The sequence below is a fragment of the Cynoglossus semilaevis genome, chromosome 12 (assembly GCF_000523025.1).
Source record: "Cynoglossus semilaevis isolate Cse_v1.0 chromosome 12, Cse_v1.0, whole genome shotgun sequence".
Lineage (NCBI taxonomy): Eukaryota > Metazoa > Chordata > Actinopteri > Pleuronectiformes > Cynoglossidae > Cynoglossus > Cynoglossus semilaevis.
The window spans coordinates 17404233-17418816 of record NC_024318.1 but is presented as its reverse complement, the minus strand read 5'-3'; the positions used below and the strand labels follow the sequence as shown (position 1 = coordinate 17418816).

At 40.5% G+C, this 14584-nt stretch overlaps 1 protein-coding gene across 2 annotated transcripts in view; it reads left to right on the top strand.

Moving 5' to 3' along the window:
- pdzd8 (PDZ domain containing 8) overlaps nucleotides 1–10645 on the top strand; it is a 34267-nt gene extending 23622 nt beyond the window's left edge. For both annotated transcript variants that reach the window (XM_025060677.1, XM_008322568.3), the window contains 2 exons: nucleotides 6893–7055; nucleotides 7205–10645. In XM_025060677.1, coding sequence (XP_024916445.1) covers nucleotides 6893–7055; nucleotides 7205–9540 — 2499 coding nt within the window. In that variant the 3' untranslated portion in view covers nucleotides 9541–10645. The remainder of the gene's footprint in view (nucleotides 1–6892; nucleotides 7056–7204) is intronic.
- The last annotated feature ends 3939 nt before the right edge of the window (nucleotides 10646–14584 follow it).

Genomic DNA, 14584 nt, shown 5'->3' with positions numbered 1-14584 from the left:
TACAGGACCAAGCTCGTAACTCGAGGTGCTCGTATCTCAAATCATTTTTTTTCCATAAGAAATGACAGGAAAAAAAAGTATCTGTTCCAGCCCTCTAAAAAACTCCCTTATTAGTGCTAAGAACAATGGAAAAAAACATGTTTTAATTGCTGTAGCTCTTACGTTCATCTTGAATTTTATGTTTGTGTTTTTTTTACGCTATGTAAATTTCATACAGATAGGCCTTGGGTGCAAAATATGGAAAATAGGGAAAATGCAATCCGCATGGATGTATACAGGAAGATTTAAAAGAGTGGGAGAGTTTCATTTTTTTTTTTTTTATTAAAAGGATGGGGCAGTTCACGTGTGCCCATGTATATCATGTGACTCTTTGCAGTAATACGGTAAATATTGTGGCTCTTGGCCTCTTGACTGGTTGGCCACCCCAGCTATAGAAACATACTTGACTTTGAATTGAGGCTACGATGAGTAAATGCACAGCTCAATTATTGGAAATTCAGTGCATGTCATTCTGCCTATGCGTTAAAATGAGTTACAAATTTCACTCTGTTTTGTGGTTGTACTTGTAATAAAAGATCATAAATATTAATTTAAACGTTTTTTTTTTGCGAAGATCTATATAAAGAAATCCGCTCGGCACGCTATTGTGAGTTTTGTCTTTGAGGTACTATGGCTTCTAGATTATAGAATTAGTCTAAGTTAGTCTTTTTTTCATCTAATCAGATCTGACAACTGATGTGACGTTTGGTTGTCTGCTTTTCTTCAGCTTTGTCAGTGTTATTTAGAGTGATGGTGACCAATAATTTTCTGGAGGTTTCTTTTCTCCATACTCAAATGTCATTTTATAATATACTGTACAGAGGCAGGGCCAAATTTAATAAAACTGTTTTTTTTTTGTTTTTGTTTTTTTTTTGTGCCGTCTTCCTTACAGCATTGGTGAGGAATATGGGCAGTTGTTTTCTACAGTAGTCCAACTGATCAATGGAAAATAGTTGCAATGAGGTTCTAACTACTTCAATTATTAGATGAAGGGAGTGGAAAATTGTGAAAATGTCATAGCAAGGAATGGAAATGTCACATGGTCATGTGGTCGCATTTTTTATAAGCTCCTGGAATAAACCTCAAATACATGCCGACTTTGCTGGAAACTGGTTAACCAGTGAAAGCAGCCTTTGTATGACGCACGAGTGCTGGTGTTCAAAGGGAGAGAAAACAGAAATGCCAGCTTGATAAACCGGAAAAATGATATTTTACTTCTGCCTGAACCAGAGATAGTACTTCAGAATTTCCTTGTCATTCAATTAACTGTGATGATGTAACCATCATGGCAGATCCTCAATGCCAGAACAATGAAAAATGCTCAAAAAAGGGAACATGTGGGCAGCCAAACCGCTGTTGCTGTCGATACAAGTGCAAATTAGCCGGGACTACTTTTGTTTGCCTGTCTCCATAACAACTCCTTTGTTCTTAAAGCTTTTGAAAGCTTCTCTTTCCATGATTTCAAAAAAAAGGCAGCTTGAAAATGTAAATTGAACCCTGCAGTGCATAAATATAAAGCTGAAATATGGTGTGGGTTTTTTGCCTCTTTTTTTTTTTTTTTAGGTAAAGGTAAAGAAAATACAAAGACAAAGTTACAAACGCCACACTGTAATGTGTTCAAGGATCCAACTTAACATGCTGACCTTCATGCTGACCTAAAAAAATTAATTAACACAGTACTCAAAAAACCCTACCTATGACAATGTAGGATTAGATCTGGACAAGAATGGCGTGTTTAGAGAATCATTTTAAACCCACATTTCTTCATTTCTAATTATTAAATAATCAGTGTATGTTGTAGCACGCAAAATATTATTTTTAAAATATTTTTTTCCAGAGGATAATACAAATCTTTTTTTTTATGACAAGCACCCAACAGGAACCTACATAAGCAGTCTTTGCCATGCACACGACCCACATCACCACTGGGGCTACTAATTGAATCTGGCAGAGAATTGTGGAGCACTTGCCTCCCAGCGACTTGTACCCTATAACCATACACAAATCGATCTGACATGTGGTATTAGATTAAATTACCAACCAGTGCAGTGACAAGGAAAAGGATTGGTCCAATGCTCACCTTTCTATCTCACATGCACCTTCTGGACCTGTGCTGGACGACAGATAGCTGTTCAGCCAAGCCACAGGAGATGCCGCGCCATCCAAGCTATTCATCAAGCCGTGGTTTTAGGCCATCATGCAACCAGTCACCTTTCCGCATGCAGTCCATTGAAACACATTTGCTCACATTTATGGACATGACTGTCTGGTGTCTTAAAGTAAACTCAGCTCGGCAACAATAACCAAAGTAGAAGGTGAAGTGATGTACATATTGGTAACACAATGATAACAAATATATATATAATGTAATACAATAACTGTCTTCTTTCTCCATTCATGGTGACATCTTGGTCACTCGTCCCTCTCCTTTCTTTCTGTTCCCACACGGCGTTTGCCAATGAGCTGTTGCCAATACAATTGTATGTTTATTAATGGTCCTATAGAATCCATCTTGGATGTCAATTTTATTTTCTTTATCGAGATATTTTAACATAATACAGTATATTCAATTTAAAAAAAAAACATTTGAAATGATTTTATTAATTGAATCCATGTTGCAATTTGCACCTTGATTTCAATCCAACACAAATTAACAGATCAACACTTGGCTTTTTACGCTGCCATAAATCCATATACAATTGCTTTTGTTCTTCATATTGTTTTTTAAACTTTTTTTTTTTTGAATTAGAGACACCATTGTTTACTTGAATTTTTTTTCTTTATCTTTGTTTCCTTTCAATTCATACTTGCACCGTCATATCCAAGTATAAAAGGGTCTATATTGCATTCATTGGGAAAACGCTTTATATCAGGATCAAAGGGAAAACTTGCGTGGTCGTCTTGTGAAGGTACATACAGTATTAACCTTTTGTATTTTCTTTGTGGCTGTGCAGATTAAAGGGAGGCTGAATTTGCTGAAATAGATGTTAAATTGCTCAATTTACATCTGGCCATTTTAAGGTTGCCATGTCCCTTTTTTTAATCTTCTCTGCTGCGGGAAAAGGAGCCAAGAGCTGCTTGTTGTCTTGGTCGATGTTAACAAGGTTAGTGCGGCCACTATTGCGCACTTTGCTGAGAGGAAGGTTCAGTGCCTAAACAATTAAACTCCACATTGTGAGAAGCACTGGAAGCATCAGACACCAACTTCTGGTGGAGTAATCATTCAGAGCCACATCAAATTTGATTTCCAAAGCCAAATATAGTGTAATGAGCTCCTTAAAATTATAGGATTTTAAGCTTCTACAACATTGACCCTGGATTTATAACAGGTTATTGCTTTGTTGTTGCAATCTCTTGTGTAATGTGCTCTCCACAATGGTAGAAAAACCAACGGCAATTCTTATCATTTTCTTGTCCGTCTGAATTCACTCGCGCAACAGCTCGATGTAGAAGATCTGCTTTATTTCTGTGAAAACAGTTCTTCAGCTGGAGAGCGCCAGTATGACTACTGGAGATATAATTAGGTGCCTACGGGGCTCTGTGACTGTGCATATATTGTTGGTGCGAGTGAACAACAGAGAGCTCGCAGCCATTTGCACTTCACACCCTTCTTTGTGAATGCATTTAAAGCAGCATGTACACACTGCAGTCACTGTGTGCAGTGTGCAGCTGTACACACAACTGCAGGGCTGCTTTAATTAGGGATATTCCCCACCCCCACCCCACTCAGCTTTCAGCAGTTCTTACTCTCTTAGGTCAAATTATCACCGTAGTGACAGTCAGTGTGCGAATTATAATAATACAGACAGAGCTGACCCTCTTAACACACTGAATCGTTTGACTGATTCACTAAAAAAAGATCTCACTTTGACTTAGGCGGTTGATCTTCAAAATCCTTGAAATGACCTGACTTGTTTTGTATATTATTTCAAGTTTACCTCATGATAGTTGTCCTGTATTGACTTTATATCTGTGTATGAGAGTACGATTTGCACTCAAAAACCAGAGATGACTTGAACCGATACTAAGATCAGCGTATGTCCAATATTTGTCAAAATTTTAAACTACAACCCGTACGATCTGATCCCTTGTGTTCGACTACTACTTTGTGTGACATGCTGTAAACGGGGACACTAGAGGGACATTCAGCAATCTTAGCCATAGGCATTCCGGAGAAGAAAATAAGATACTCCAAGTCACAGTTGCGGTTTCAGTATCAGACATACAAAAAGTTGCATTGAGCCATCTCTACCAAAAAAAAAAAAAAAAAAGTTCAATAGCTTCTATGCACTATTGTCAGCCACTCCGTAGGCAATGTTTTTCTATCCATCACTATCAATTAAACCAGTCAACTCTAATGTAATGAAAGTCGACTAGAGATCAACAACTTAGTATTCTTCACATAAATTACTCGGAGGAACATGGCATTGATTTTTCTCCTAGTAATGGTCGTTGTGTAATGCGAAGCAGAATAGGTCCATGTTCTCCCTACAGCGACCGGTTGTCTCTGCAATATTGTTAGTCTTCGTGAAAGAGCTGTAACACGGCCAGATCTGATTAAACCCTAACACACACACAGTCTTGTGTTTTTATCTTTTGTAAAGACTCAAATCCCTGAATGTGTTTTCTAGTCTTACACGCTAAACCAAACACACACTTCGAGTGCCTTTGTTGCTATTTCGTTGTTGTCTTCACGTTAACTGTACTATGTTGCTGTAATGCTGAAAATCCTAGTTTGGCATCAACAAAGCACATCCGTCTGGCCATCGTTCTAATTTTCCTTAATTTACCTTTTAGATACACATACGCACACTCGTCGTTTCACTTATCATAGTGTTTCTAAACCTGGGGTTCGGTCGAACCCCGGGGGTTCTCATATGATTCTTGATGACGCACCCCCTCCTTGGCCGTCACCGAAGGGTTCGGTGAATGCGCAAATGAAACTAGTGGGGTTCAATACATCCAACAAGGTTAAGAACCACTGACTTATCTTTACGTTTCTACTCTCTAAAATGTGTCTCTCAAAATTGCGGGTCAAAAACAGATACATTAATAGCAGTCAGATGAATTTCTGATTTTAGTATTCATATAAACATAGTATTTCAAATGATTTTATAGGATCATGCAATACATAATACCAAAAGTGATCTATTTTGGTTTATACCAACAGCTGCATTTGTTAATTTTGGAAAATACATTTTTTTACTCTATTTTTTGTGTCTGGTTTGCCTTTTGATGACCTGCGGAACATTTCGTTTGCAAACCAACATTTTCTTAGTTTGATCAGATTGATGACCCGGATGTTCCTGCTTAAAATGTTTCTGTAAAGAAAAATCATGATATAATGTACCTTCTCATACTAGCCAGTGCAACAATGTTACTTTTGTGTACTGTATATACCGAACCCCCATGCTCCTATTACTGCTGCATCCCTTGTCAACAACATCTTTATACAGGGCACCAAACCATAAGGTTTAAAATATCTTAAATAAAAGAGGTGCTTTTTGAAGTTTATGCTCTTGAGCTGAAATGTTCTAGCGTTTAGAGATCATTTGTTTATCCAGGCCGACACAATAACTCAATCACTGCCCTCCACCAGAGCTTCGAAGAAATGACAGGCAGGGGAAATTACAGTCATTTATCTATGTCAACCCACATCAAATTGGCTCTTCTTTTTCTGTTTTAAGCCAGAATGCTTGTCCCTCTTGCTTCTTCTTTTCATCTAGTGGTTCTACAGTCAATGGAAAAGAAAAACATTCTCCTCTTATCTGTCCAGTAAGCCAGCAGTCTCTGCCCACCCCAGGTGGAATTTGAAAAGTAAAAATCTATAATCAGAATAGTGTGATTTTTTTTCTATACCGTACTTGTACTTTCATTTGACAAACAGCTTGTCAGCTGCAATGCTTGCCACCTGTACGTCCTGGCAGGTGTTTTGTGGGCTTGTGACTTACCTAGACTGTGTGCAGCTGGCGGTTTAATTGCATGTCATTCGTCACCCACGGAATTGCCACTTTCAATTTGAGCTCCCTAAAGTGTTGAAAGCAGTTCACAGTGAATATTTGGAACAATGTTGTTGTGCTTTTGAACAATGACTTATGCTCATTTAGGCTCACTGTAAGTATTCAGGTACTAACAGTTCACATATGCATAAAAAGTATCCAGCAGTAAATTCAGTCCAATTGTCTTATTTATTTATGTGATTCACAGAAAAAAATAAAAGTAAAAGATTTCCATCCATCCATTTCCATCCGCTTATCCGTTACCGGGTCGCGGGGGCAGCAGTCTCCACCCAAATCACACTGCACCATACCTAAACCTTCCTGCGGGTGGTGAGTCCACTGGAAGGTACCAACCGCCCTAACTGGGATTCGAACATGCCGAGGAGGTGAATCCTGGGGTTCTACACCAATGACAGAGACATTGCCTCTGGGCCAAAGCGCCACCGTAAAGGATTTCTGTTTGAAAAAAAAACACATAATAGTTCATGAAAGTCCTTAGTACAGTAGGTCCCAAACTTTCTCAGCTGGGTCTCCCCTTTTGGTCATAAGAAAAATTCTGCCTCCTGGCCCCCAATTTTATGGTAGCATTGCCAACTTTGGTCAGTTAGATTTAGTGTGTGGGCAGGGTTGGGGGGCCCCCCACTCCCTCCAATTTGGTAACCTCTGCCTGAGTACAATCACTGCTCATTAGTGACAATACCACTACCAAGCAGCGGTAGTATCATCAGTAACTCAGTATTATCAGCAGTGAGTACAAAAGTAGATAAGTAGTAATTGTTTTTATGTCACCATTAACCTTTGAATTATGCTGATTTTGATCACTTTGTTTACGTACTGACTTGTCTATGTATCAGACGGAGGTTATAAAGGGGCCATGTGGTAGCGTGGGGATGACCTTCAGGCATGTTTCTGCTACTGAGGGGGATGCAGTCCACGTCAGCATTGAGACAGTCACACCCAACTCCCCTGCAGCCGTGGCGGATCTGCAGAGAGGCGATCGTCTCATCGCCATTGGGGGTATGATATATCAAAAAAGTTTTTTGACAACCACAAAGTGGGTACTATTTGTGATCACATCTAATGTTCATTGAGTTAATGTTGTTTTTTGTTTTTTTTTTCAAACTAAACATTTTTATGTGTTTTCTTTATTTTGTGTCTGTTTATAGGTGTCAAAGTAACATCCTCTGTTCAAGTGCCCAAACTGTTGAAGCAGGCTGGAGACAGGGTCATGGTACTTTACGAGAGACCTGTTCGTCACCAGACGTCTTCTATGGGAAGCTTGGCACCTCTTCAAGAAGGGTATGGGCAGCTTGAGGAAACTGGTTTTATCTCACAGCCAAGTGGCTATGAGGAAGACCCCGCCCCAATTACTACTATTTCTGACATATCGGAGAGCAAAGACATGGACTCTGAGTTTGAAGAGTTAATTGTCGACTCCAAACCCAGCCATCCTGGCGGTCCTAACAGCAGTATAGCAAACACTGGTGAATCTAAAGATGATTCCTTACTTACAGTGAACCAAAGCCCCAAAAGAACTGTGGCCAATTTGGCCTCTAAGCCCCTTGGCACCATTTCACCCATTCTCAACCGCAAGTTAAACCTGGTGGGTCTTCAGTCCCCTCTGAAGCCCCTGGCCAAAGAGTCATCAAAGCCCACACCAAATAAGACTAGTACTGATGCTGCAGAGGGTCTGCAGCGCCCTACAGTTCCTCCTCCGCCTCCTCCTTCTCGCCCCCCAGTACCACCAAGACCTCAAATAAAGCTGACTTCAGCCTCCTCAGAAACCAGTCTTTTGGAAAGCGTTGATTCTCTTTCAAGTACCGGCTCTACTGTTGCCCCAGTTCTCACTGCAAGTGTCAGTTCTGCTGAAAAATCACCAGAAAAGGTTCCTCCTTCTAGTGTTAGTGACGAGAAGATATGTGTCAAACATACAGAGGCAAAGCAGCTCACCAAGACGACAGAGTCCTGTGAGGAGCTGCCAGTCTCTTCCAACGCCAACAGCGGTGGCAGGACTGATCAAAAGGACAAGGCATCGGAGAGCTCATGCAGCACACGAGACAGTCTAGAAGAACAATCCATTTGGGAGTCACCAGAAACCATGTTCCGTAACCAGTCAGCACGCTGGCCCAAAGCCTCTGTTGTGTTTGATATTGAAGGCAGTCACAAGTACCTGAATGTTGCTTTGTGGTGCAAAGATCCCTTTAAGTTGGGGAGCTTGTTATGCCTAGGTCACGCGAGCCTCCAGCTAGAGCACGTAGCCCTGGAATGTATGGCAACATCCTCAGCAGAGTATCAGAGCACCTTTAGGTTGGGTGCTCCAGACCCGAAAGCTAATGTTAGTCGCACCGCGTTGCGCAGTTTCAGCTCTCACAAGGGCTTCAATGAGAAGCTATGCTACGGTGACATCACTCTGAACTTTCACTACTTGGCTGAGGGTGACTTTGAGTGTCCTGGAGGGCTGCTGGAAAGCGAGCGAGAGGGCAGTCTTAATGAGGAGGAGCTAAAGGAGAAGGAGCAGGTTCCTTCAGCGCCGCGTGACGACCTGGCCTACAATGTCATGCAAGTGGAGGTTCGTCACAACTTTCAGGACACACAGTTCCAGAATCCTACGTGGTGCGAGTACTGCAAGAAGAAGGTTTGGACCAAGGCAGCTTCCCAGTGCATGACATGCACATATGTTTGCCACAAGAAGTGTCAGGACAAGTGCCTGGCTGAGAACCCTTTCTGTGTGGCAGCAACTGAACGTCGCGGAGCAGACCTAGAAGCCAAATCTACTATAAACCGGGCGACTACCGGCATAACGCGCCATATCCTCAACACCAGCTCCCGTCTGCTCAACCTCCGCCAAGTGCCCAAGACTCGGCTTGTTGAGCAGGTAGTTGACGTTGTGCCTGGTGCAGTGGAACCCTCACCCAAGCATACGCCCAACACTTCCGACAATGAGAGTAGCGACACTGAGACGTACACCAGTGGAGCAAGCCCGTCCAAACAGCCTACCAGCAGCGGCGGTACTAGTAAACTCGTACGCAAGGAGGGGGGGTTGGACGACAGCGTTTATATTGCCGTAAAGGAGATAGGTCGCGACCTTTACAGGGGGTTGCCCACAGACGAGCGCTCTCAAAAGCTCGAGTTGATGCTGGATAAGTTGCAGCAGGAGATCGACCAAGAGCTGGAGCACAATAATGCCCTTCACATGGAGGAGAGGGAGGCCACAGATGCCCGACGCAAGGGCCTTATAAGTACTGCCCTGGCGAAGTCAAGTGAGAGGCTGCAGGCACTCACCTTGTTGATGATTCACTACCGCGCAGGCATCGAGGACCTGGAGTCAGTGGAGAGCACTTCTCCTTCGGAGCAGCAAAGTTTTAAAGGGAAAGGGGAGGTCCTGGAGGAGGAGGCTCTGATGGGAACTGAAGTCTATGACAGTGACATCTGTAGCCCCGTGGAAGTCCCACTGCTGGACGACATTACTGAGGAGCAGATCTGCGTGGAGGCACTCCACTGAGGAAAACATTAGACCAGGGGTGTCAAACTCATTTTGGTTGTGGGGCCACATACAACCTAAGTAGATGTCAGGCAGGCCGGAGCAGTACAATATTAATGATTACCTATAAATAATAACATAACATGAAGTATTTGTGTATTTTTTTTTTTCGTTTCAAAATTCATCAAGTGGGCCGAATTTAACTCACTAGCGGGCCAGTTTTGACCAGCGGGCCGTAAGTTTGACACCCCTGCATTAGAATAAGGAACATGTCCTAAGGTCATGTCCCCCATAACATTGTGTGCAGTTTTTGTTTTTTTTTTCGTTTTTTTTTTTTTTCTGGTGAATCTCAGTAATCAGTGGGGTTGTTAACGTCCTGTGTTTTATTCAAATGAAGTGTACATTACAGTAAAAAGTACAAACAAACAAAAAAAATCTCTCTTTAGTTACTTCTGAATCTTTAATCCGTTTTAACTCACACATTGTGGAACAGTCGCCGTCTTTTCTATTGGTTTTAAAGGGAAAATGAAAAAAGCTGCACTATTATCTGCCATGTTTCAATCCGTCTGTGATTTCCAACATTTGTCGTAAGCATTTACTTTCTGTACTTTCTCGTCAAACTGCATAAAGAGATGGACCTCCGGTGTTGTAAATATTAGGGCATTCTACTCTTCATTTCAGTGTTGGATTTTTGTTTTTGAGTGTGTAGAAAAGTAACATTTTAATCCAAGATGCTGCTAAGACAGAGCAGGTTTACCCATCCAAGTGTGGAACATCTCATCATGCCTAGCGACTCTTAATATAGTGTATTGACGGTGGAATATTCCGATTGAATAATACTAATTTTTCCGTTTTTTGTCAGAACGGCCAATTTATGTTTAAAGTTTCATCACACAAAAATTCTTTTTTGGAAAGGTTGTAATAAGAGTGCCTGTCCTCAAAAACTAAACACAGTAATAATGTGGGGTTTTTTTTATCCTGTAAACTTGTGTATCGATGTCACCCATCCTTAAAAAACCTCTGCTAAGGCATGTCATGGACAAAATGTGACACATTGATTTTATTAATATATGTTTGATTGATTATTAATGAGGCAAATGTGATATTAAAATTTGTTTAGCCTCTATTTATTTTTATCCTTTTGTGTTTTTACCGCTGTGCGGACCTTTTGTGTTGTAGTGGTAGGTTTCTTTAAGATTCAACACTCATTTGTGTTTTTCTTTGTATGGAGCATTTGCCTGGGTGGGGAGGGTCTTGGTCGGGGGTCAGAGTAGCACTGCGTGAATGGCTGTCCTCAATGCTACAACAAGTGTGTTACTGTAATGTTGTCTTCTATGCACAAAGCAAACATGATGTAGTGTGTAGCTGCTCATTTGCCTTCATGAGTGATTTTCATTCCCGTATGAATGTACGTTCAACCTGGGTGTGTTGTTTGACACCGTCTGTTATATTGATACTACTGATTCCGGAATGATTTGCTGTGTAACAATCATTAGCGCGCACAGCCTTTAGTGTAAAAAACTATCGGTCACTATCGGTTAAAAGTTTCCAGCATCGAAAAGAAAAAGTGATGTTCAAACCTTAAAACCGTAAATAATAAAAGTAAAAATAATACAATAACTGTCAGTTTATCATGACATGTACAGTATGTCGGTGAGTTATCAAAGAGCAAGTACCGTATTTTCCGGACTATAAATTGCACTTTTTTTTTTTCATCCTTTGGCTGGGTTTGTGACTTATACTCAGGTGCGACTTATGTATTACAATATATAATTTCACATTATAAAATATAATTTTAGTCCTGTAAGTCTCACTTTTTTTCATCCTTTGGCTGGTGCGACTTACACTCTGCAGCGACTTAAACATTTTTATTTTTTTCTTCTTAATTATGTTTTGTTTTTAGCTGGTGTGACTTATACTCTGGAAATTACGCTATATGATATTTGTGTGACAATTACTGTATTGAGGACATACATTTTGAGTCTCTCAAATTCTTGATCAGTGCTGTCCATCCAGATGTTCTTTTAATCGTCATTCATTATAAATATATATTAAAATGTCTCTGCGTTCATATGAAGTTGACAGAGAATTTTCAACATTATATCGGTAAATAACATTTTTGTTATTGCACTGTCATGTCTTTCTACTGTAGTATCTGGTCAACCACTTTACCCGGACAAGCAAATTCAAACAAACGCTAATAACCATGTGAACAAAATGTTTTCAATTATTTTAGTATAACAAAAAAAAATTAATAAATTAACCCTCATGTAGCCTGGACATAGCAGGTCTTCCGTTAGAACGTGAGACACAAGGTGAGTCCAGATTATAGACTTAGTCCAGGGTCATGTAATTTTGATTATGTTCTTTAGAAAACGTCAACAGTCTACCAATTATTCCACAATGACTCATTCAGCTTACAACACGAGTTGGAATAATTACTCAGGATGGTGGTATCGTCTGCATATCTAATCATTGTACTGTGGTTGTGGGCAGGGTAACATGTTTGTGTAGATTCTGTCATTATGTCATTGCGATGCCAACGATTAGGTGATAGCTTATTTGTGCAAACCGCACTTTCTTTACTCCTGGCTTTTGAAGCGGTAAGCTTATTGATTATTTACCAGCAAAAAAAGAACAGTGAAAATCGGAAATAAAAAATTAATGAACTAAACCGGTGGTTCCCAAAGTTTTTTGTTTTTTTACAGTGCCCCCTTTCTGTAGATGTGACTTGTCAAATATTGTCAGACTCGCTATTTGTAAAATCATCCTTCAGAACAACAAACTAAATCCAACACTTTGAACACCGACATCCAGCTGATCATGTCAGGCTCACATTTTTGTTTTTTCGCAAAAGTAGTGAGAGAACTAATGAGGTTCTTTTAAGTCACATGCGTAGGTGGTTTTGCGCTGGCTGTCGTCAAGTCCCAACAGAAGACCCTAAAATCGCAAAGTGTCATTTAACTACTTCGTCTGTGCTGCGTGCAGTCATGTGCTCAGTCCAAAACCAGTCCCAAGAACTTTATGTTTTTCTGCAGCAGGCACTCAAAGGAAACAGAATAGATGACCCAGAATTTTTATAGCTATTTACAGTAGCCCCTAACCCAGGGGTGTCAAGCTCATTTTGGTTTAGGGGCCACATACAGCCTAATTAGATGTCAAGTGGGCCGGACGAGTACAATCATAAGATAATTACCTATAAGTAAGACAATAACAATAGTCCCTGTTTTCCCCCATGTGCATTTTTTTTTTTCACTCAACAAGTGGGCTGCATTGTTGGAGAACTGACACTGCACATCTTCCTGTTTGCTCAGGGAGCTTGCTGGCTTTTTTTTTGTTTTGTTTGTATTGTTTAAAAAAAAACAGCCTTTACCCATAGGCTGTTGGTTTTAAGACAATAGAATATAAGAAAACAAGGAAGTTCAGGCTGTTTTTTTTATTTCTTTCTCTCGATGGCTTGAAGAACATTCAGTGACACATCTCTGGTACTAAATCATATTAGTACTACCCAGTTGAACTGCTGTTTAGTTTCTACTTCATGTGGAGAACTGGACCTCTGAAGGAAGGTGGCTGCACAAGCACGACAACAAAAGCGAGGCCACATTTCTTCACGTTGTACATCGGCAAAATGTGCCGTACAGCGTCTAGGTTTTCACTAACCAGCTGCTATATCTGTCTGTTTGTTTGGTCACTTTTAATTTAGACCTTTGTGCAATGCTTTTGTAGAAAATGTAAAAACAAAAAAAAATTGACCTGCCATGAATCCTGACATTTTTGATGTGCTCGTCTTCCTGTGAGTTGAATTTTGGAGACCACCAGACCAGCTGTGTCAGTGCTTCTGCTGCTGCTGCTGCTGCTCGCCCATCTTTAACCTTTAAATCTGCTATTCCAATCTGGCAGCCTGCCACAGCTTTCAACAGGCTAACCTGCTGTTTTTGTTTGCTTTCTCGTGAGTGAATATGTGTGTGTGTGGTGCGAGGGGTTGGGAACATTTGCGGAGGCTAATTTGATAAAGGTGTTGTTGTTGTACATACTCTAAATAAAGACGCTCAAATCCTGTCCTACAGCTGTGTTCTGTGTTCTATTCTATTCGGAATACAGAAGAACTGTAGAGACAGTGGTTGGTGGATGGTGTTTCACACCAAGTTGCAGGAGTTCGAATATTTTACGATGACTTCATTTGCCAATTGTGCAAGATCAACCAAATGTACATTTTTTTGGTGCCGCAAGGAAGTAAAAGTATGGAGGATAGGTGTGCCGTATTTTCCGAAATGTAAGTCGCACTTGTTTTCATCCTTTAGCAGGTGTGACTTATATATTAAAATCTATCATTTCACATGTTTGCCTTTGAAAACAAAGAGTGGACTGAGATATTCTCAAGGATTTCCTTCTCTTTCCGAGTCCTGTGCTTGGCAATCCTCAACCTGCATTTTTTTGTTCTGCACCACCCATCGACCATCAACAGACTAGATCAGGCATGGGCAAGCTAAGGCCAAACCTTTTCAAATTATGTCATTTATTTACATTACCATTATAATTCTGCCTTTTCCCTGCAATACCCATGTTTTCCCAATAGATGGTGTCAAAAATGATACATATGTATGACTTTAACATGTCATTTATCTTAGTTCACACAAACTCTCTATCCATCTGCTCCTGACCTGCCACCCCCCCCCCCTCCACCCCTCTCCCCACCCTCGTTGGAACAATTGGAACAGTTCAATTTAAAAAGTTTGCTAGGGCTAGGCTAGGGTCTGTATATTAGTCAACATTCTCTGGCTACATAAAAAGTAGGAAATCGCAAGTAATTTTCTTTCAGTTACCCCAGATTGTTTTTGTCCACATTTAATTTTTTGCTCAGTAATGGTTATTGTTTTTCCAATGTAGCAAAGCAGCAAAATGGACTTAAGTAAAAGTAAAATGACCTATTCCTTTAACTATTTAAAAAACATATAAATTACTCGCAAAAACTACTCAATTACAGTTCCACCATTCCATTCCACAATTTACCTCTCCCTTTGAGTTAGTGAAAAATGTTGTATCCAGGCACGTGACCACGTTGCAT